The sequence below is a fragment of the Ascidia mentula genome, chromosome 4 (genome assembly GCF_947561715.1).
Source record: "Ascidia mentula chromosome 4, kaAscMent1.1, whole genome shotgun sequence".
Taxonomy (NCBI): Eukaryota; Metazoa; Chordata; class Ascidiacea; order Phlebobranchia; family Ascidiidae; genus Ascidia; species Ascidia mentula.
This window is the reverse complement of record NC_138569.1, coordinates 18,171,396-18,195,511: the sequence shown is the minus strand read 5'-3', so window position 1 is coordinate 18,195,511 and position 24,116 is coordinate 18,171,396. Positions and strand designations below refer to the sequence as shown.

The window sequence follows — 24,116 nt, the reverse complement described above, 5'->3', positions numbered from 1 at the left end:
CGTAACATGTTTTCAAACATGTCGTTGCGCAGTAAACGAACAAAAGACACATACAATAAATCCACGAGATAAAATTTTAAAACGTCAATATTATTTCAAATGCTATGATTTTATTTGGATCCACATTATTCTGCGTTGTCTACAAAAACACAAATATTTTGCATATTTTGTACAAACACAAAAATAAAATCAATTTCACCGTGAGTGAAGATATATTTTTGTGCAGAATAGAAACATATTTTTCTGCTCAACGTCCAAAAAGTCTCCAATGTTGCGACCTCACACGGACAGAATAATAAAGATAAATGAAAAATGTCTGAGTGTTGGTGTTCGGTCTTTGCCAGTATACATATATGATAATGACTATAAGAGACTACAAAACGTGGGCGTAACGTCGTCTAAGCGCCAGGGTAAGCCCGCACACTAAAAACAATGCTCGTTCCCAAAATAATCTTTGCTCAAAAAAATAATTTTTTTTGTTAACTGAACGGAGCCTACGATTACTTCACCAAGAAATGATAGGCAAACAACACTCATCGCCCAAAAACCTTGTGCAAATATCGCCGAGCGGTTTAATCGCAGTGCGTTCAAAATACGCATATCGCCCCTTCCCTATGCGCGATAATACTTAGCGATGTTGCATAAGAGGGGAAGTCAATTATTCATCGCTTGTTGACATGTGTGCGATCTTGCCTTGATCGGAAAACAGATTCCATGCGCTTCGCTTCTGTCGCCCGCGAAATCTTCCGCACCGCTGAAACGCGCCACCACCGTCCTTGAAAACCCAATCGTCGAACCGCGATTGTCAACGGTTTGTGTTTGCGCACGCCATATGCGACCGTAAACATAACTATTTGCGGAACGCGCGCGTCAACGCCGCGATGATGAAGGACGGGGTTGGAGGTTTTATTTTACCTGCCACCTGCACTGGCGTCCTTGGAACCAACACAAGACTGCGTGCGAATCTGTGGCTCATTTCGCAAGCTGCTGTGGCAGCTAATAAATCATGGATTACGTCAGCTTGTTTGCGTCACAACACTCTGCAAATATCACTGCGTTACTGGAAAACAATAACATCAATTCCTGAAAAGCTTCGAAGGTTATGAGTTAATCTGACAAATATACCATGCAAGGTAGTGCAAATTGCTCACCATGCACGCATTTTGACTGCAATCGTTGAAATGTTATTGGATGTTGTATTAGTATCGATCCATTTAGTGTGACGTTTGAATTATGCAACGCAAAGCCGGCGATTGTATTACGCAAGTAATGTTACTGAAAAAATACATGAAATTTAAAACTGTCTAAAAATTAAGATTGTTTAATACTCGTATGGAAACCGTCATGTAAAATATCGACTGAGTTACCATCATAAAGCTTTTGTAACAGGGTTTAAAGAGTTTGCATTTATTAAATCAAATCATGTCTTTTTTACTTTGCAGTAAAATAGACACTGATATAATCCAGTGATGGCCTTTTCCTCTTGGATATTCACGCTCTGCTGTAGGATTGCCGATTGCACTTGAAGGTGATGTGTTGAGTATGTCCACAGATGATCACCTGGCCGTGATGGCGCAAGCAAAACCGAACCAGGGTGAGTCGTAAACGTGTAAAACAAAGATGAACCGTGTATACAGTAATATGTAATTGTATCGCCCAACAATGCACACTCCCGGTCACACATATTTAACGTGACACGCCCATCCCACCTGCTCACTGTCGAGTGTATTGTTCCCTTGCGGCGCAACATATGGCTGGTGTTGAAAAAGGTAAAACTGCGTACATGTGGATTTAATTGAATTTGGTTATTTTCCTGTTATGTACATCATATGTATGATGCCTACATGGGTTGTCATAAAAAAGACGTGCATTGAATTTTTCAACATACAACTTACGATGTACAGAACTGAAAGTGGCCTTTAAAGCATCTCCTGCATTTCTGCCTAATTACCATTGGTTTTAAAAGTTTAAGTTCATCTGCACTCAAACATTCTTGACATAAATCACAAGAGAGCCATAGCTATTTCACATTTGAGTCTAAACCTACGAGAAAACCACATGCCACTGTCCTTCATTTGGTGACAGACGCCCGGTGAAAGTCGATCTGATGCTTGTTGGCACAGACACAAATTGAAAACCTTTTCATTGCATTGTGATATTAAAATTGACCTTTCTGGCCTGTCAGTTGCAGACATGTGACTTAGCTAATGTGGCAGTTGTCGAAAGTGACAAAGCTGTCATTTAAAATTGCGATCGAAATAAATTGTTCTTTCGGTATTTGCATATACGTTTTTCACTTGAACCGGTATTGAAATGTGAAGAGGATTAATACGTCACCAACGTTACAAACAAAGTTATACATTACAACATTTAAATTGATTAAATGTCTCAAAAAACTTATACTTCAGAATGAAATTGGAAAACAAGTTGACCAGTATACGATATAATGCGCAATGGAAAAAAATTTAACTTAACGTAACCAAGTTGTGTCCCAAAAAATTTACATCGTGTGTGAACATAAAATGAGCATAACAGGTTTGGATTCACGTTTGCAGATGTCTAATACCTTACTTTAACCACTGTCCAGAATGAAATTAAAATTACTGTAGTCTACATTTGCTGTGGTGTTACATATGGTTGGACATCGGTGTCATAATTTGTCATATTGTACACGTACCTTGGATAACGTGCGTGTGCCTTATTAACGAACGTGCACGTTATTTTAAGCCTGGCCAACAGTATCAAAATCCGAATATGAGCGACATTATGTGGAACAACATGGTACGCGCGCGTTAATCAGCAGCACGTTCCCTATTAGTGTACATGCACCTTAATAGGATACATTTCATGGCAAACCCTGTCGTAAATCAAACTCATGTACGCGTACCTAATTAACGAACATGAAACTTATTTAGGTGCTCGTAACTTAGTAATGTGCGCGCATGTTATGTTGGCCGATAGTGTCATAATCTTAAGTAAAATTACTTGTATTGTCATCAGCTTATGGGCGTCGACATGCTCTTGTTTTCTGCTTTTACTTCCGCAAATATCACTCATGTATCCATCTAGTGGACATCAGTAGTCGCGCCGTTCACTTTGTTGTTAGTCTTGAACAGTTCGCAATTATTTTTTGGCGCGACTAACAAAAAATATTCCTAATATCTGGCGACCCCAACCGGAACTTGCAACGTGAGGTTTTACTGCAATCAACTCTGCCTTTGACAAACTCAACACAATTAAATTGCTACGTACTGAGCCTTGAATCCCTAGTTTGAAAATATTGATCAGTTAAATTACACATATCTTTGCGGTTCGTAAATGTGTGATTCACTCACCGAAGGCAACATATTTTTGTCACCAAATCAAATGCAGCTTTGGCCCGGCTGTGCTAAAGGTTGTCCATCCATGGTGTAATCTATTAGGGTATAAGTGGCTATATTTGTCTCCTTTACCACATGTTCAGTTGGCATTTTGCAAAGTTTGCATCTTTACGTCGCAATTTAATTGTGTTAAGTTTGCCAAAAGCAAAGTTGATTGTAGTAAAACCTCACGTTGCAGGTTCTCTTTAGGGTTGCGACACAACAAAGTAAACGGAGCGAACTACAGATGTCCACTAGATGGATACATGAGTGATATTTGCAAAAGTGAGAGCAGAAAACAAGAGCATATCAACGCCCATAAGCTGTGACTTGAAGCTAACTATTTGTTGTTTGAAATGAAAAAAGTACGATGACAGTACAAGTAATTTTACCTAAGATTACGACACTATCGGCCAGCTCAACATGCGCGTTATGATAAGTTACGAGCACGTTAATAAGTTGCATGTTCGTTGAATGGGTACGCGTACATGAGTTTGACTTATGATACGGTTGACCATCATATTAAGGTGCATGTACACTAGTAGCGAACGTGCTGCTGATTATTACCGCGCGCGTACCTTATTATTCCACATGATGTCGCTCTTATTCGGATTTTGACACTGTTGACCAGGCTTTAAATAAATTGCACGTTGGTTAAAAAGGCACACACACGTTATGTACGGTACGCGTGCAATATGACGAATTATGACACCGATGGCAAACCATAGTTACACAACGTCAAGGGTGATAAACCTTGATATTGAATACGCCGTATATCATATCCTCGGATAAATTTCAAGTTTAGGGCAAATTTGCCTCAGTAACAAACCTGTACTTGCAATTGTATAATAACTTATATAAATTTATTAGGTTGTGGTAAGAATCTTGAGAGAGGAAAAGTGTGCCGATAGGCGGATCTTGTTTTAAAGATCACAGAAAAATTGGATTCCAGCAATTCCGATAGAAACCCTTACTTTCGGAAACAATGGTTTTCGTGGTGCGCGACACTCTAATGCAGTGTTTCTTAACCTTTTTTGGATCACGAACCCCTAAAACATTCTTTGAAAAGCTATGGACCCCTTTACAAGAAACACATTGCAAATGTCGAAAAATAAAAAATTGTGGACAGCGAAACCTTATGGACAGAGGAAAATACGTGGATTTTCGGAATAATTTTATTTCGTTTCATGGGCCCCTTAATGCATCTTCTCGGACCCCTTGGGGGTTCATGGACCCCAGCTCTAATGTGACCCAGCTTCGGGTAGCCGGTGACCACGCATAATAGTGATAGCAAGGCAGCGGACACTCCATTGAAAACAGAGAAATGCTACAGATGAAAAAAAATTGTCAAGAGCGTGAATAGTCTTTAATCAGTTTTCTAAAATAAAGTGAGAAATTGGAAACGGCTCAATCAAACTATAGTTTTACCTACATAGGCTTACCTCATGGTATGTGTTTTAAATCACTTCAGTATCGGGTGGTTAATTAATATACACCAGAGCTACCTACCATTTGTTTATTTGCACTTCATGACACCCAGTGCACTTTAACAAAAACACACAAAATTTGTCACCATTATTAAACCAATGCAACATCCAAATAGCTTCACCAATATAATATCATTATCAAACAGGAATCAAAAATTGCACTAATGCTGATCAACCGCTTCAGAATATTTTGAGCTTCATCAATCATAAACAATTTTCGGATAAATTTGAAACAGACAGTAGAAAAGGGGTTTGCAGTAGTGCAAGAACGAGGTGAACTACTTAAAAAAAAACAGGAAGGCTGCTTCAGTTTTTCTTTGGCTTGACGCTATACTTGCTTTTGCTCTTGTAGTACAACATGTAGGGGAATAAAAGGGATGGAATGCACCAGACTCCAAACAAACCCCACTCAATCTGTCAACAAATATTAAGGATAATTTAAAACTATTGTTTGGTTTTAATTCACATATGAAGTGTTTCCTACCAAGTGGGAGGCATGCAGCCTTTTGTACTCTTTCAATGACAAAATATCCAACTCTCCAAGATCATTGCTCATTCCGAACTGTAAACCAAAATTTACTGCTTTACTTTTGAATTGCGATACATGACATACTTTGTCAATGGAAAACAGTGCAGCGACCACTACTTTTAAAATAAATAACCTTAATGAAAATTAAACGATAAATTTGACACTAGTTCTAGGAATACCAGATCTTTCATAATGGTGTTTCTAAAAAAACTGCTAGTATAAAATTCAAGAAAAAACCAACCGTGGTGTCAGATCCTTCTGATGCCACATATTGGACGACAGCAGAAGTGAAGTTGAATGCACCGGACTTGATGGGCCGAACAATGAGAACATGGGTAACATTACTTCCAGGTAGAATTCGTTCCCATTTAACACTGGTCATTCCTGACACTAACTCAAAATCACTCTTGTGGAATGAAGAATCTGCTAGCTGGACATCAGTAGCAGCACTGTAAAATACAAGGAAAAAAACATGCTTTTATTAGCAGTACACAAGGTTATCAAAAGCTGTGCTTAAAAGTGAAAAATACCATTTTACTTACTTACAATTCACAATTAAAGAACTACAATTGGGGTAAAGCATTACTTCCTTGTGATTTACCTACTAAAGACCTTATTTAGCTCATTACCTGAATTTGGAACCCTCATTCATTTCATATTCACAAACATAACACCAACACCAAGTTGATTCATTAAAAAAAATGTAGGCAAAGATATGAAAGCCACATCCCAGTTTTTACTTTTTTTAAATGCAAAACAATATAATTGCACAACACAACTATTGCTGTATCTTTGTGTATATATATCATTTGGCAGATCAATTATTCTATTTCAACTATGTTCGAAAAGTAACTTGCTTTATTAAATGTGCCTGTCACATTACCAAATGTGATTTTTGTCATCTATAAGGATATAAAAGTCACCATTTTCAATACCGCTAGACTTACCCATCGCCAATGTTGTAGAGAGTGTACTTCACAGACAAATCGTTTCCCTCCGTTATAATCGTGTTCAGAACATCTTTAATTAAAATGAGCTTGGCATCGCCATCGTCCGCAAACGTCACGCCAGTGCAGAGAATTAGGCAGACGGAAAGTAATTTTATACACATATGTACCATGATAAATAATTTTCTACAAGTAAGATCTCAAATACAACTACTATACAAATGTCAAAGTTTAGAAAAGAAATTAAATTTGTGCGACGCAATGCAAACTGAAGCTAAAATACCAATGAGCGTACAGTGCGCTTAAGAAACTTGTACATTTAAAGGACAATAGATGATTACACACACATTAAAAAAGCATTTTGTTCAGGACATGTATAAAAAAATTTTCTTTTAGGCAAATATTTTATCTACTTGATATTTTTAACAGGTATTTTAATATTTTGTCAAGTTGAAGTAGGTAATAAATGCCCTCATCCGATATAAGGTCTGCCACATCACCCGCGTCACGTTGCATGTTTTGCCCGCAAGCAGCAAACCAACATTTGCTGTTTGTATAATAATAAATTGAAAATTTATGTAACGGTGGAAGTACACATTTACAAAAATGTTGAAAATATTATATTTTAAAGCATTTCCCATCGCATTTAATATATTTATTTGCTTTGATTAATGGTCAAAAAACTAAAAACCAGTCATGTGGAACTCATTTAGCAGGGCCAATACACTTTTCTTGAAAACCGCTTCTTACCAATTTCATTTTGTTATTTGTTGGTTCATTTCCAAAAATCTTTTCTATGATAAATACAAAAACACTATTTTTTGTTTGTGGCGCTTTATTTTACTTTCGACCGTCAAAACAACACAGGAATGTTTGCTTGGCAAAATTGGCAGCATTGGACACAAAGGATCCTCGGGAAAACCTTTATATAGTCTTAGAACGTATTCTACTTACACTTCCTGCAACATACGTTGTCGCGTCACAAACTTTGGAGGTCTGGTCTGTTTCTTTGTTTTACGCACTTTTACCCTGTTGAACAGACTTTTTCTTGCGTTGGGTTGGCGGAGTAGGTAAACGGCCAAGTTGCTCTTCGTAGTCAGTTCGCCTTCGAGCTATAGTGTAGAGGAATGAATCCAAAAACTCCGCAACGAAAGAGACGAAAGGACACGAGAAATATATTTAAATATTTATTTTTTGGGTAAGTATACCAGATTTGAACAAAAAAAATTCGTTTAAGTTTGAATAAGTTTGTCGAGACTTAAGGGAAAAATAAATTATTGTGTTTTCGTAAACTAGTTGCGATTTCTTACATAAAATTATATTTAAGCTTTTCATAATCATTTGGGTCACACCAGCCGTTGAATTCGTACCAGAAGTGCGTGCCAGCAAGGATTATTTTACCGGAACGGCTACTGCACCGTTCCAGCTTAATTCCAGCACTGCGTATGTACAAAAGAAATATTTACATGTATGCAGTTGGCTTAACGAGTTGTTTGATCGCGGTTACAAGGAGGGGATACAAGAAAATGACCTGTTGGAGTTGGAACAAGATGAAACATCTTACAATCTATGTGGCAATTTGGAAAGGTAAATGTAAACTATGTCACTTCCACTGGTATGCGTGAGAAAGCAAGACACAAGCTCTTTAAATTTGGGAAAAACCGTAATTTTGAGTTCTAGTAAGAACGGCAAAATTACCAATGCGTGTCGTGGCTATCCTCACCATACGTACTGCAAAAGTATTTGTATAAACATCGCAGTATTTGACAACGTTTTCACATTTAAAAATCGTTTTTGTTTTAGACACTGGAGAGCGGAGTTAAACAAAAAAAAAACCGTTGGCATACGCCCGAGTCTAATGAGGGCGGTGTGCAAAACATTTGGCCGACAGTACTCTCTTTACAGCATTTTTGCCGTCTTAAGGGTAATTTGAGTTAAAAATGTGTCGATATTTTCAAATTTTCTGTTCGTGTTTGTTTTGGCAGGAGGTAATGATCGTTACAAATCCTTTCCTGATGTTTGGGTTTTTGAAGTTTTTCGAAAATGAATCATCGTTGACTGAGGCTTATTTGTACGCAGCTGCCATGACCGTTGCAACGTTCACTGTGGGTGTGTGTAATGAATGGTATTACTATTTTACCACCAAAATGGGTTGGCAACTCCGTACAGCGGTCTGTGCTTTGATGTACAAAAAGGTAACCAATTACAACATGTCGAATTGTAGAAAGTTTTGGTGCGTTTGCTTTGAATAACCTGAATCGTTAAACCATTGCTAGTTATGGGTTTCCAATAATTTTGCTACATTTTAAATACATATAGCAATCATGTTTAAAACTAACATAAAAAGTTTATACTTTTCTTCAGCACCAGTTACTCGGACAGAACATTTGTTTTCTCAAAAATAGATGTTTCTCTACCACATAACTAATTCTTATGTAAAATTCCAAATGAACCAAAAAATCTTACTCAGGCAATCCGACTGGACCAGCGATCACTTGGAAAGACAACCACAGGTCAAATTATCAGCCTCGGTGCCACTGACGTCATAAGGTTTGATTACGTAAGTTATTACAAAAGATTTGGTTGGCCTGCACCATATGTTTTTGTTTCTTGGAATCATCATGTACGTTATATTGCAGGTCACCATATTCTTAAACCATGTATGGATTGCTCCACTGGTCTTGATAGTTGTGGCGGTGTTGGTTTGGCAAGTGTTTGATGTTTCTGCTCTCTTAGCGATTGGCTTTGTTTTGTTGAACATGACCATATCCACTTTGTTGGGTCGGTTTTACGGAAAGATAAGGTAAAAGAGCACATCACGATGGACGAGCTGCAAACAGTGCGATTTTTGAACCCTGTTTGGTTGGCACGAGTTATTTTCATGAGGCCCAAAACGTCGAAAGTGACACTGTTTGCAGCTCGGTTACATATGAGATTCGACAAATTTGTATGAATTTGTATGAAGTAAAAAACATACTGTGATTTCAGACATGCTTGTGCTATTTGGGTGAATAAGAAATTTTGGTTTGTCTGCTTAATGGGGCGTGGTACAAACCAACATAAGCACAATGAGGTCTAGCTTAACTTTACACTTTTACAAAAAACAAATGCTGAGAAACGTAGCTAAAAATAATGGTGTCACTATGGCTTTGCCAATTGATGAAGTTTCCGAAAAAGTGACGCGAAAGAAAATTTGACTGCGTATTGCGGTTTTTCGATTGGTAATGTAATGTAACCAATAAACACTTCTGTCAAACAAGGCGTGACACTTCTCTGCGTACCGACAAAAGAGTCAGAATGATGAACGAAATCGTATCGGCCATGCGGGTGGTGAAGATGTTTGCTTGGGAAAAGCCGTACGAGAAGCTGGTGAAAATGTTGCGCAAGTAATATATTTTTGTGGTTTCACAATCAACAAGTCCTTGAAGTAGGCGGTTTTATTGCAGAAAGGAAATAAGTCAGATACTGAATAGTTCGTATTTGCGCGCGTTCAGCTATTCCTTGAACTACGTCACCAACAAGTTTGCCATATTTGGGACACTTGTGTTGTACGTTGCATTGGGTGGACATTTGACAGCACCAAAGGTTTGTTAGTGTTGATTGAGTGCTTATATTGATACAGTGCATTTATGGTTGCCAGCCAATTTTACAATGGATATGCTAATAACATTTTGCACTGACTGATGAAATTTGTTGCCATAAAATTACCTGAGAACTTATCTTTATATTCAAGTTATCTTTAAATGAAATGCGGTTAAGATAAAAAATGTTTTTTACCAGGTATTCTCATTTATTGCTTGGGTAAACGCGACACGTATTCCGGTAGGAATGCTGTTTTGCTGGGCAGTCGACTACGGCTCGGAGACCATCGTTAGTATTCGACGTATTGAGGTACTGGCTATAGAATTTCGCAACATGATTACAATCATTACACGCAACCTTTTCCAGTCGTTTTTGCTTCTTGACGAAATGACGCAAACAGGTGCGACATCCTCTGCTGAAACTGAATGTGACAAAAGAGATGTAACGAAAACACAAAGAGCTCCCAAAATTGTGTTTGAGAATTTCACCGCGACATGGAACGACGCCAATCCTTCTTACGTAGCCCATGTAGGTCTTTGTTATACAAATCTATATCACACAATAATGTTAATCTCACTGTGCTAACAGGAAGATGAAGCATGTCAGGTGACGTTGAAGGGCATAGACGTGTCGGTAAACAACAACATGTTGTTGGCTGTTATTGGGCCTGTCGGCAGTGGAAAGGTTGGTGCAAAAACTTACTTACAGTAATCGTCTTTTGCCTTTATTTGACGGCCCAGAATTTTAAAACAAACAGCTTTCAATCTTTTTTAAGTCGCTGTTTAAATGCTTTCAAACATGAAACTATACCAATGTATAGGGCTAAATTCGCTACAGTATTACTCACCCAATAAGGGACGACGACTGCAAAAGACTGCAGTCTGCACCGTTTCTGACACAAAACACCACGTGCCAGTGCTGTCTTTATGACGTAATAATGTTAAGTATCGTTGGGGTTTACGTGACGAATTTGTACCGATATCGCATTTTTAACACGTACAACATGAATGAATTTAGTTAGGATGACGCAAGTGAACATGATTGCGCAATATTTCAGTCTTCTTTGTTGAGCTCTATTCTTCGCGAGTTGCCAGCCAGTTCGGGTCGTGTTGAGGTTTGTGGTCAAGTTACATACGCTGGTCAAATTCCATGGGTATTCTCGGGAACGATCAGGGAAAACATCCTGTTCGGCGAAAAGTACGAACCGGAACGCTTGAAAAATGTCATCGACGCTTGTGCTCTGCGAGAGGTAGGCTGGGGAATACCCCCAACACAATATGACTATGCTGGTTTGAACATGTTGTACCCAAAATGTGTGAACCGATCCCAATCTTTTTGATCATTATGTGAGTGTTTTATTTATTCATGTTCAATTCAAAGGTATTAATTTCTTCATAGTAGCAAAATCGCCCACCTTAGCAAGTAAATGAACAAATTCTGCTTCTGAAATAAAAGAAACTTCTTTTCAATGTCGTCACGTTTAATATTTGTTGTTTTTTACGTCAGGATATAAACAAATTCGACCAGGGCGAAGATACCGTAGTTGGGGAGCGTGGAGCGCCTCTGAGCGGTGGACAGAAGGCAAGAGTAAACCTAGCCCGTGCTGCTTACAAACGAAACACGGACATTATATTGATGGACGATCCTCTCAGTGCGGTTGACGGAAATGTCGCCCACCAACTTTTCAACCAATGCATTTGTGGCTACATGGCAAATAAGGTTAGTTACCGCGTTAAGAAAGTAAGTGTGAGTGTTGAAACGATAGGAGAATTCTAACATGTTAAAGACGCAGTAGCTTCCATCTGCCATTGCATCGTCAAAAAACATCAAATAAAATATTTTGTGTGGTTGTTGTATGCGAAGTTACACGGTCTTTATCGGTTGTATAAGCGTATAGGCGTCACTACTTGTTACTGAGTGGAGTATTTTAAACTTGGTTGAGTTCAACTTTTCACCTTTTTCCGCAGCTTCGTGTGCTGGTCACGCATCAGCTGCCGATACTAAAGACGGCCGACAGAATTCTGGTTCTCGAGGAGGTTTGTGTTTCACGTACCGAGTCCTTACCGCAGAACTTGCATCCTGTTTTCATATTCCCTTAACCAGGGGGAAATTTCTAAGTCGGGTTCATACGAGGAACTCTTAGCTGATGGGACTGATTTTGTGGCATTGCTTACGCACGAAGAAAACGACGAGGCGAAACCATCACAAGCACAAGGTTTGTACTGCGGCAGTTGACGGGCAATATTTGCGCACTTATTGTATGATGTTCCGTGGCACACGATTATCTATTTTCTGGAAAAAATCCAATGACATTAAGCAGACTTCAAATTTACGTGACACAAACAATATTGTTATATTCGGTATGCGTAACTTCAGTTGGTGGCTGGTGTCTGTGCATGTTTATCATAATAATTATACAATTGTCAAGTCAACCGACGCTGATAAAGGCATGCTTAAATTTGTAGTTAGAGAACGTTGTAGAAAAGCATCTGGTAAACACGGAGCAATCGTGGGCATTGAAGACACTCTTCAAGATCAGGTCGGATTTTAAAAACGTTTTAATAATTTTGTCCAATTTGCCATCCTGCGTGTTAATCGAAATTAAACCATTAAACTCTAGACCGACTACGTCGCTACAGTAGAGGAAGAAGCCAAAGAGGAGGGGAACATTGGATGGAAATCTTTTGTTGAATATGTGGTCAACAACAAATATGCATTTACATTGCTTGTAATAATTTCATTGAGCAACCAAACACTATTTGTGGTATTCGACTGGTGGATTGCCATCTGGTGAGCAGTTGCCAGACGTAAGACTGCAATACATCAAACATACAACATTTTATCTGTTTTAAGGACTGCAGAATCAGAAGAATTTGCGATTAGTTTTGCGAACATGACATTCGCGGAAAATGCTACAAGCTCATTGATTCCTACATCTCTTCAAACCCCAACAGAATTCAACAACTACTATTACATCTACATCGCTGCCTGTAGGTTGTTTGACAACAAAAGAAGATGATGTAAAAATGTTTACATCAATCAGAAATTTTATACTAAAAGGACAAATAAACAGAAAGCACGTTCTGCATTACTAATCACATTATCTTTGTATACAGATCTTCTTCTCGCCTTTGTCGTAACCATGTTCACTCAAACCACTCTAGGCATTCATCACCTTGTGATGTCGGGAATGCGAATGCACGATAAAATGTTCACCGCTGTTCTCAGGTCACCGACAAGGTTTTTTGATACCAACCCGATAGGTCAGTGCTTCAATTATCGGTTTATTTCAGTGCATTTGTTTAACAAAGCAATAAGAGCTAATACGTTCCCATGCCATGTTTATCACATTTCAACCTCTTGTTTCAAACTATTGTTTTCTCAGGTCGAGTTTTAAACCGATTCGCTAAAGATCTTGGGCAAGTGGATGAAGTGCTTCCACGTTTCTGTGTATATTTTGTATTTGTAAGTAAGATTTCTGAATACTTTGTACACATTGATGCATAAAAAAGTATACGACACAAGGATGTTCTAAGTTACCAATAAATAGCTTATACCGACAAAAAATGTATTGACAAAAAACAAAATGAGCATTGTCAAATTTACAAGGTTCTTTTAATGTTGTTTGTGCAGGATGTAGGAGTGCTACTTTCGGTAATGGTACTCTCGTCTGTATTGAACTACTTCGTCTTGATACCAACCCTTCCACTCCTGCTTTACTTTCTGTGGCTTCGACGGTATTACATCTCGACCTCTTGCGGCGTCAAGCGGTTGGAAGGAAGAAGTTAGTAACCACACGTACACCATTGATAGGATACGATATTTTGATTTACATTTAGGTATATTTACGATATAGGTTTAATTGTACCTACGTTCCGAGTAATGACAGAGTTTATTCTTGTTAATGAATGGTACGACAAGCTGCACAAGTTTAAACCTTGTAAGGGCAGTATATAAAGGCACACATTAAATTTTATAAAGGCAGTGTTTATTTTTTATTTTATCTTTTTGTTTAATAAACTGCAGACAGAAGTCCGGTGTTTTCTCATATGAAATCCACACTTAACGGATTGGCAACGGTTCGAGCGTTTGGAATGCAGAACGAGTTTGAGACTGTTTTTCACAGTTTGCAAGATGGCCACAGTCGTAAGTATAGCGAAACATTACCACAACGATACAATCATTTAAGTTTCTCTAGGTGCCTGGTCAGTGTTCGTTGCTGGAACGAGATGGCTTGCAATCAGACTTGATCTAATAGGGGCGGCCTACGTCGGTGCTGTTGCCTTTCTGGCGGTGATAACCACATCACAAACACATTTGAATGCCGGCCAAGTGGGCCTGGCGATCACGTACGTGATGGAGATGTTTGCCAGATTGCAATATTGCGTTAGGCTAAGCACAGACATCGAAAACCAGGTGATCTTGGATTGAGTTGTAATAATTACAATTTTTTGGGGCTAAGGTTTATTGTATATGAAGAAAATGAATGTGAATTTTGTTTTTTCGTAATAGGCATAAATTTCACAAAAAAGCAATGCAATTTACCTCTAATGTACAATTTTCAGATGACTTCGGTTGAACGGATTAGACAATATTACAAGCTTCCTTCCGAGGCCCCTCACTACATACCCAAGATAGATGCGACGCTTCCGAAACCGTGGCCATTCTGTGGTCAGATAGAGTTGGTTGATGTGAGTTTCGCGCATTACAAAGGAGGACCAAACGTGTTGAAAAATATTTCAGCCAAGATATCTGCACACGAGAAGGTATAGAACACATATATATGATAACCATGGTTTAAAAGTTGGCACAGCTTGCGATCGAGCAGCTACTGTGGTGTGTACACTTGCTATTCTTAATTGTTTTTGCTGTAATTATTACTGAAAAACAGTGGATAAGGCACTAATTGGAAAATACGAAACTGTATTTTCTTAGTAAATTGTGGCGATTCCAGAATATCGGTTTTAATGTTAGATTGGAATTGTGGGAAGAACTGGTGCTGGAAAAAGTTCTCTAATTTCTTGCTTGTTCCGCTTCAACGAACTGACCTCAGGTAAACTCGTGATCGACGACGTAGATGTTTCCCAAATCGGTCTGAATGCTTTGAGGTCTTCGATTTCAGCTATTCCTCAGGTAAAGAGAAATTGCATAAAGTTAATCAAGAACTTTAACTTATACCAAACTGTGAATTACCCCTTTTAAAAAATCTTTACAACTGATGATATTTTTTAAGGACCCGATACTTTTTGCCAGTAGCTTGCGCTACAACTTGGATCCCTTTGGCGTATTTTCCGACTCGGATATATGGAATGCATTAAGGGAGGTAATGTACGAAATATGCTGCAAACAATGGTTGTACATTCACAAATCGGATCAGTTATTGAAAGGCTCGTCCATATTCATGCATCATAGGATAATTTTTGTTGGTCACCACAAAACCTGTAGACTCATATTTAAAATGTAAGCAAGTAGAGCCAATAATGATTTCTGTAAGCTGCATACAGATGGCGACTTTGTCTGGCAACTTGCGCTGATGAGTCCTTGTAGGTCGAAAGAGTGGCCATCTGTATGCAGCCCACAGAAATCATACATAAGATATCAAACAAAATCAAACTGTCAAACTACGTGGCTGTTTTTGGACCTAATACGTGTGAACAGGTTCAAATGGAAAAAGAGATCAGTTCTAACCCCTTAAAGTTGGAAATGGAATTGTCAGAATCGGGTTCAAATTTCAGCGTCGGTCAATGCCAGCTAATTTGTTTGGCCAGAGCAATGTTGGAAAAAAATAAGATACTGGTCGTCGACGAGGCAACTGCGAACGTTGACGTTAGGTTTGTCCGTTCGCGTGTGGTTTAAAGTAATAAGTCCTAATAAAACCTTGATAACGTTTAGGCAATTGATATTGTCTTGAAACATGGGAGTTTTCAATTAATAACACAACAGGTTGAGAGTTGCCATCCCTTATTGCGCAATGTATGTTTCAGAACCGACCAGCTTATTCAAAAAACCATACGGGAGACGTTCAAAGAGTGCACAGTTATCACAGTGGCTCATCGTATCGACACTATTATTGACTGCGATCGAGTCATGGTAAAATAAAAATTCTGCTGGTTTACTGAGAATACAGTACTGTTATAGTATATCATGTTGCAGGTCTTGCATCAGGGCAAAGTAGTTGATTTTGATGAACCACACAGACTCTTGCAACGTGACGGAGTGTTTAGCAGAATGGTAAATGCAATTGGAGTATCTGAGAGCAGAACGTTGCGGAAAGCTGCGGAAAAGGTTTGGATTTCAGTGAGGGATTTATTTGCTATATTTACCCTCTTGTTTTACACTGCAGGCGTTCATATTGCGTGAAAGGATATAAATTTGTTGACCGTAGGTCTCTTCGTGGAGCAAATTTGGAAAAAAATCAACTTGTACATGGAAACTTTGCCTTAAATTAAGCTTACTATACAAAAATGCAGAATTAGTTGTTTATGTCATATTGCACTTAAAAATCAAAGCAGTATTTTAAAATCTGTTGCATATCAGTATAAAATATTGAAATTGGATGAACGAAAACTTTGTGTGTAAAGCTGTTTGAAGATGAATGTTTTAAGTGTTCAGAAATATAGCCTGTACGCGTATTCTGTTGGCTTAATATCCTATATCAAAACAATAATAAAATCATACAACAAAATATTCTGAAAAGAGCTTTAATTTTCTCTTGATAATTGAAAGTTAAAAATTTATGTTTGGTTTTTTTTACAGAGTAAAACTGTTTCATCGTAATAATAATGAACGCGTGAAATTGTTTTTTTAACCACATGATGTCGTGAGAGGTCAATAAACCATTCTGACGAAGCCACAATGAGTTACGTTAATGGCGGGTGATTGGCAAAATCCCATATACCAAGACGAAAACCTGATCGGGATTCGTGACCAGCATATTCTGGGTTCAAATCGCGGTGTGAAAAAAAATGAAAAAATGAAAAAAATTCCATCAAAAACAAAATGAGACGACCCATGTACCAACCCGACCCTTATCGCGTTTCTTGCAAAATTTACCTCATTTGGAATCCGGCTGTGACAAGAAATGAGTTAAACAGGAAGAGTATTCAGAGTTTGTTTAATAACCAAGTAAAGTTTTGGACCAACGACAGGATAATTACCACCGGAAGCAGGACATTTGACGGAAATGCTCCTGTGTAAAGTTTGACAAACATAAGTTTGTCTAGAACAAGGCTAATACTTAACGCCGTTATGAGATCGCTTAAGTTAAACCCAAACTGTTCCCGTTAAATCGCCGCTGTAGCTGAACTGACAAGTTCAAAAATGTGGTTGTTCAGTCTGGTCTATTTTGTCGGTTCATGATGTTGTTTTGTGACAAATCATATTTTAAACCTTTTACAAATGCCCTAAGCGACCGCGTGAAACACTATTGCAGAAATCAGTTCACCGATACATTTGTTTATTTGGTTCAGAAACAAATTTAGGAACATCAAAGCAAACATATTTTCACAAGACGAACTAAAAAATACTATGAATCCTTATGATAGTTATATTTTTGGTATTTTTATCTGGTTCATTGAAACACGTTTACCCACAAGAGGGCGCATGGAATCCACACTGGACAAAAGGTATTTTACTCAGATAACAAGGCATTTGGCTTGAACCTAAACATAACAAAAACCAAACGAATCTTTGTTGACAAACTTGGATTAAACTAATTGACGAGAACATTAAGGTGAAAATCAGTTTCACAACAACATCAAGAAGTGATAAGTTATGAGTTATGTTTCCAAACTGAGCCAAGGCCATAAATTTGACACCTTAAAACAACTTTTATTTGGTTACGAGAAGGTGTGGTGGTGGGCGTGTCAAAAAAAGTTATTCATTGTTGTAATAAGTACAGTGTGGACATTTGCTATGATATGAAGTAAAAATAAAGATGCTTGCGACCCTGCCACGCCCACCACCACACCCCTTCGTTGCCATGTAAACTCCAATCATCAGTCACAGGAAAGCGTTGCGTCTTCGTTATTTTGACATGGTAGATTGCTGGGAAAGCGTCCTCGCCATTGTATAAAGGTCGTCGTCCAAACAGAATTCCAAGTCATTGTAAATCGCCGTCTTTTCATTGGATTCCTGGCGTCTTTTTCAATTAGTTTATCCACGCAAAACAAGCGAGATGGAAAAATCACTTTACTTGTTTCATCGCCCATTCCGCTCTCACCTGTTGACATGATAAATTGCTGGGAAAGCGTCCTTGCCATTGTATAATGGCGTCGTCCAAACAGAATTCCTAATTATATTTTCACTGGATTCCCAACGTCTTTTTCAAATTGTACATTCACACAGAAGAACTGAGATGGAGGAGAAGAAGGTACCTCACTTGTTTACTCGCCCATTCCGCCCTCACCTGTTGTTGTTATGGATACCTCATTCGTGTCGGGAAGCCAATTAATCCTTTTGAATTCCTAATGGTTGGAAGTTGGAAATGTGTTGGTACTGTATTTTTTGTTTGTACCCCTTGTTTTGGTTTTTGATCAACGAATTTTATCGAAATTCAAACTAACCAGTCGGATAGCGCCCTGTATAAAACATCACATACCAACAACACCGGTCAAAGTGTCCGACCAATGTAACAAGCCTAAACCTGATATCACCACATACGGGATAGTTACCATCGAAGGCAATACTTTTAACGAAATGCTCGCGTGGTAAATTCGACAATTATCCATTTGTTGTCCGGAACGGGGTGAATACTTAACGCCATTATGAAATCGCCTAATCTGTACCCAAACTGTTCCCGTTAAATCGCTGCTGTACTGACAAGATGAAAATATTTATTTTGTCAGTTCACGACTTTGTTTGATGACACATGATATTTTTAAATATTTTACAAGTGCCCTGACCGATTATATGAAACACCATACGTGTTGCAGAAATCGGTTCATCAATATGTGTTTTATTTACATTTGTATTTCGGTCCAGTAACAAATTTCGAAACAACCAAAGCAAACAAATTTTAACAAGACAAAGTCAAAAGTTTTACGAATCTTTATGATAGTTCTATTGTTTGTTTGCTGTTTTTCTGGTTCATTTAAACAAAATTATGTCGCATTTTTAAAAGTTTCAACCACCAGAGGGCGCCCGCCGTATACATTGGACAAAAGATAGTTTATTCAAATAACAATGCAGTTGGCCTGTAACTGTGAATAATAAAAACAAGACGTATTTTTGTCGACCAAGTTGCATTAAACTCAATGGCCAGAACATAAAGGTGGAAATCAGTTACACTACAATGACAAAAAGTCACAAGTTTGGAGTTATGTTTTCAAACTAGACAGCAATTCTTTTCGGTGGAGACAAGGCCACAATTTTGTCACCTGGGAACAACTTTTATTTGTTTGTTTAAGTTTTTTATTGTTTCAATAAGTGAAGTAGAGCAATTTGTTATTACAGAAAGTAAACATCATGATTGCTTGCGACCCCGACACGCCCACCACCACACCCCTTCGTTGCCATGTAAACTCCAATCGTCAGCAACAGGACAGCGTTGCGTCTTCGTTATTTTGACATGGTGGATTGCTGGGAAAGCGTCCTTGCCATTGTATAAAGGTCGTCGTCCAAACAGAATTCCTAATCATTGTTATCGCCGTCTTTTCACTGGATTCCCGGTGTCTTTTTCAATTTGTTTACCCACGCAAAAGAAGCGAGAAGAACAAGAAAATCAACTTATATGTTTCCTCGCCCATTCCACTCGCACCTTTTGTTGTTATGGAGACTTCATTCGTGTCGGGAAGCCAATTAATCCTGTAGAATACGCAATGGTTGGTGGTTGGAAATGTGTTAGCACTGTATTTCTCGTTTGTACCCCTTGTTTGAGTTTGGATCAACGGATTTTGTCGTAATTCAAACTTATTAGTTGGATAGCGCCCAGTATAAAACATCACATACCAACAACACCGATCAAAGTGTCCGTCTAATGTAACAAGCCTAAACCTGATATCACCAAATACGGGATAGTTACCATTAAAAGCAATACTATTAACGTAATGCTCGCGTGGTAAATTCGACAATTATCCATTTGTTGTCCAGAACGAGGTGAAAACTTCTCAAACGCCGTTATGAGATCGCTTAAGTTAAACCCAAACTGTTCCAATCAAGATGCTTGCGACCCTGCCACGCCCACCACCACACCCCTTCGTTGCCATGTAAACTCCAATCATCAGTCACAGGAAAGCGTTGCGTCTTCGTTATTTTGACATGGTAGATTGCTGGGAAAGCGTCCTCGCCATTGTATAAAGGTCGTCGTCCAAACAGAATTCCAAGTCATTGTAAATCGCCGTCTTTTCATTGGATTCCTGGCGTCTTTTCAATTAGTTTATCCACGCAAAACAAGCGAGATGGAAAAATCACTTTACTTGTTTCATCGCCCATTCCGCTCTCACCTGTTGACATGATAAATTGCTGGGAAAGCGTCCTTGCCATTGTATAATGGCGTCGTCCAAACAGAATTCCTAATTATATTTTCACTGGATTCCCAACGTCTTTTTCAAATTGTACATTCACACAGAAGAACTGAGATGGAGGAGAAGAAGGTCTCCTCACTTGTTTACTCGCCCATTCCGCTCTCACCTCCTGTTGTTATGGAGACCTCATTCGTGTCGGGAAGCCAATTAATCATTTTGAATTCCTAATGGTTGGAAGTTGGAAATGTGTTGGCACTGTATTTTTTGTTTGTACCCCTTGTTTTGGTTTTGGATCAACGGATTTTATCGAAATTTAAACTGGCCAGGTAGATAGCGCCCTGTATAAAACATCACATACCAACAACACCGGTCCAAGTGTCCGACCAATGTAACAAGCCTAAACCTGATATTGCCACATACGGGATAGTTACCATCGAAGGCAATACTTTTAACAAAATGCTCGCGTGGTAAATTCGACAATTATCCATTTGTTGTCCAGAACGAGGTGAATATTTAACGGAGTTTGTAGCTGTAATGACAAGATAAAAGAAACGTTGGAAAGAACATTTATTTGTTTAGTTAAGTTTTTTATTGTTTCAATAAGTGAAGTATAGACCATTGTTATTATAGAAAGTAAAAATCATGATTGCTTGCGATTCTGACACGCCCACCACCACACCCCTTCGTTACCATGTAAACTCCAATCATCAGTGTCCTTGCCATTGTATAAAGGTCGTCGTCCAAACAGAATTCCTAATCATTTCTATCGTCGTCTTTTCACCGGATTCCTGATGTCTTTTTTCAACTTGTTTATTCACACACAAAAAAGATCATCTTACTTGTTTGCTCGCCCATTCCGCTCTCACCTGTCGGTGTTATTAAAACCCAAATGGTGTCGGAAAGCCAATTCAGTAACACGCGATACAATAGGTGGTAGTAAGGAATGAGAAGCTATAATGTCATGGCAACTGATACGCTATGAAACGATTCAAAACAAGCTTTTATTTCATAATAACATCTACAAGCCTCAAAATGTTTGAAAATTATCATGAACTTTATGTACGAATGTTTTTTTTATAGTGGATGATGCAAGCAAGATAAAATGTTTTAATTTTTTTTTCTGTTGTGATTTATTATCTCAACAAGAAAGTTTTCAAGGCAAATGTTATGGAAAATTTCATCACAATTGCGTTCCTGTTACACGCCCATCTCCACTCCCTTCGTTAGAATAAAAAACTCCAATTCACAACCACAGGAAAGAGTGGAAAGCTTCTGTTGTTTTCACACAGTCGGTCGTTGGGAGCGCCGTCTTTTCATTGGATTCTCGGCGTCTTTTTCAACTTGTTTATCCACCATTACAAGCGCGAAGAAGAAAAAGGTTACCTCACTTGTTTGCTCGCCCATTGAACAGTTAGACGGTTACACGGTCCGACCAATGTGCGAAGCCGAAACCTGGTCAGAATTCGTGCGAAGATTACCTGATTATATTTATGACTACATACGGGATAGTTAACATGGAAAGCAATACTTTTCACGTAATGCGTTCGTGGTCAATTCGCCAATTATCCATTTGTTGTCCAGAACGAGGTGAATACTTAACGCCATTGTGAGATCGCTTAAGTTATACCCAAACTGTTCCCGTTAAATCGCCACTGCAGCTGTACTGACAAGTTTAATTAAAAAGTCTATTTTGTCAGTTCAAGATGTTTTTTTTATGATACACGATACATTTAATCTTTTACAAGTGCCCTGAGGGATCGTGTGATTCCGTGTTGCAGAAATCGGCTCACCAATACATTTGTTTTCGGTCCAGTAACAAAATTCGAAACAATGAAAGCAAACAAATTTTAACAAGACAAAGTCAAAAGTTTTATGAATCCTTATTATAGTTCTATTGTTTGTTTGATGTTTTTCTGGTTTCATTTAAACAAAGTTAGGTTGCATGTTAAAACATTCAACCACCAGAGGGCGCACGACGTATACATTGGACAAAAGATAGTTTGTTGAAATAACAATGCATTTGGCTTGTAACTGTACATAATAAAAATAAAACGTATTTTTGTCGACAAATTTGGATCAATCTAAATGGCCAGAACATAAAATTGGAAATCATTTTCACGGCAATGTCAAGAAGTCACAAGTTTTGAGTTATGTTTCCAAACTAGATAGCAAAGCTTTCCCGTGAAAACAAAGCCATAATTTTCACCTTAAAAGAACTTTCTTTTGTGTTTTAAGTCATTTATTGTTTCAACACGTACAGTGTAGACGATTGCTATGATAGGAAGTAAAAATCATGATTGCTTGCGACCTTGACACGCCCACCACCACACCTCTTCGTTACCATGTAAACTCCAATCATCAGCCACAGGACAGCGTTGCGTCGTTATTTTGACATTGTGGATTGCTGGGAAAGCGTCCTTGCCATTGTATAAAGGTCGTCGTCCAAACAGAATTCCCACTCATTGTAATTGCCGTCTTTTCATTGGTTTTCCAACGTCTTGTTCAACTTGTTTACCCTCGCAAAAGAACAGAGAAGATGAAGAAAATCAACTTACTTGTTTCCTCGCCCATTCCGCTCTCACCTGTTGTTGTTATGGAAACTTCATTCGTGTCGGGAAGCCAATTAATCCTTTTGAATTCCTAATGATTGGAAGTTAGAAATGTGTAAGCGCTGTAATTGTCGTTTTTACCCATGTATTGGTTTTGAATCAACGGATTTTATTTCCGGTCCAGCAACCAATTTCGAAACTAGAGCAAACAAATTTTAACAAGTCAAAGTGAAAAGTTTTATGAATCCTTATGATAGTTCTATTTTTTGTTTGCCGTTTTTCTGGTTCTTTTAAACAAAATTAAGTTGCATGTGAAAACGTTTAACCACCAGAGGGCGCAAGGCGTCTACACTGGACAGAAGATAGTTTGTTTAAATAACGATGTAGTTTACTTGTTACTGTACATAATAAAAACAAATCGTATTTTGTCGCCCAAGTTGCATTAAACGAAATGACCAGAACATAAAGGTGGAAATCAGATTTACAACAAAGTCAATAAGGCACAAGTTTTGAGTTAAGTAGATAGCAAAGCTTTGCGGTAAGGCCAAGGCCACTATTTTGTCACCTGAAAACAACTGTTTTTAACTTTTATTGCTATGCGAGGAAGTAAAAATCAAGATGCTTGCGACCCTGACATGCCCACCACCACACCCCTTTGTTACCATGTATACATGTATAAATGATTCAAACCAATCTTTAGTGTCATAATCACATAAGCCTCAAAAAGTCCGAAAACTTGCCCTTGCAGCTCTCACCCCATCATCCTCATCCCACTATCGTTACCATGTAAACTCGATCCAGAGCCTCGGAAAAGCGTTGCATCTTCGTCTTTAGTTTATTTTACATACAACCAGACGTTGGGAACTGTCCTCGCCATTGTAAGGCTAGCGTTCAGGCAGTATTATTTTGAGTGCAAAAATAGCTGCAACCACAAAGACGTTTTTGCAACCATTACTCTGATATGCCGAGCTTCATGTTGACTAAACATTTCAAAGGTTTAACAAGGTATTATACAATCAAAATATATTCGCCAACGAATTGGCGTTTTGTTTTACAGGAATTATGAATGTATTGAGACATAATGTACGACAAAATGTTCTTCTGGCAAACGTAACTGACCCAATACATAAGAAAATCTGACTTCTTTTGCCAATTCATTACTAATGCTGCCGGGCATCATGCCAAGACTGCTCTTTTGGA

General features: G+C 38.3%; 2 protein-coding genes across 2 annotated transcripts; one reads left to right on the top strand and one right to left on the bottom strand.

Moving 5' to 3' along the window:
• Nucleotides 1–4,868: 4,868 nt before the first annotated feature.
• LOC145898858 (translocon-associated protein subunit beta-like) lies at nt 4,869–6,564 on the bottom strand. The gene is made up of 4 exons (XM_082987495.1): nt 6,323–6,564; nt 5,617–5,824; nt 5,331–5,408; nt 4,869–5,260 (listed from the first exon to the last, which is right to left on the bottom strand). Exons 1-4 carry the CDS (start codon nt 6,493–6,495, stop codon nt 5,153–5,155), a joined length of 567 nt encoding a protein of 188 aa, XP_082843621.1. The 5' UTR covers nt 6,496–6,564; the 3' UTR covers nt 4,869–5,152.
• An 868-nt stretch (nt 6,565–7,432) lies between these two features.
• Nucleotides 7,433–16,546, top strand: LOC145897737 (ATP-binding cassette sub-family C member 4-like). Its single transcript, XM_082986149.1, has 30 exons — nt 7,433–7,520; nt 7,799–7,909; nt 8,126–8,246; nt 8,308–8,517; nt 8,793–8,882; nt 8,962–9,125; nt 9,583–9,708; nt 9,769–9,907; nt 10,103–10,213; nt 10,271–10,432; nt 10,493–10,588; nt 10,962–11,153; nt 11,411–11,623; nt 11,872–11,940; nt 12,008–12,119; nt 12,370–12,443; nt 12,525–12,694; nt 12,758–12,894; nt 13,021–13,167; nt 13,290–13,369; nt 13,538–13,688; nt 13,931–14,050; nt 14,103–14,320; nt 14,470–14,670; nt 14,879–15,037; nt 15,138–15,227; nt 15,563–15,735; nt 15,889–15,994; nt 16,058–16,189; nt 16,248–16,546. Exons 1-30 carry the CDS (start codon nt 7,450–7,452, stop codon nt 16,272–16,274), a joined length of 3,972 nt encoding a protein of 1,323 aa, XP_082842275.1. The 5' UTR covers nt 7,433–7,449; the 3' UTR covers nt 16,275–16,546.
• The last annotated feature ends 7,570 nt before the right edge of the window (nt 16,547–24,116 follow it).

Bases quoted from the DNA above. Each gene is read 5' to 3' on its own strand.
- LOC145897737 (XM_082986149.1), top strand. From the start codon at position 7,450: ATGAATCCAAAAACTCCGCAACGAAAGAGACGAAAGGACACGAGAAAT. The intron at 7,910-8,125 runs GTAAATGTAAAC...TTTTTGTTTTAG, and splicing joins CTATGTGGCAATTTGGAAAG to ACACTGGAGAGCGGAGTTAA. The intron at 12,120-12,369 runs GTTTGTACTGCG...TTAAATTTGTAG, and splicing joins GAAACCATCACAAGCACAAG to TTAGAGAACGTTGTAGAAAA.
- LOC145898858 (XM_082987495.1), bottom strand. From the start codon at position 6,495: ATGGTACATATGTGTATAAAATTACTTTCCGTCTGCCTAATTCTCTGC. The intron at 5,409-5,616 runs GTTGGTTTTTTC...TTTGGTTTACAG, and splicing joins CAGAAGGATCTGACACCACG to TTCGGAATGAGCAATGATCT. The intron at 5,261-5,330 runs GTAGGAAACACT...ATTTGTTGACAG, and splicing joins GGCTGCATGCCTCCCACTTG to ATTGAGTGGGGTTTGTTTGG.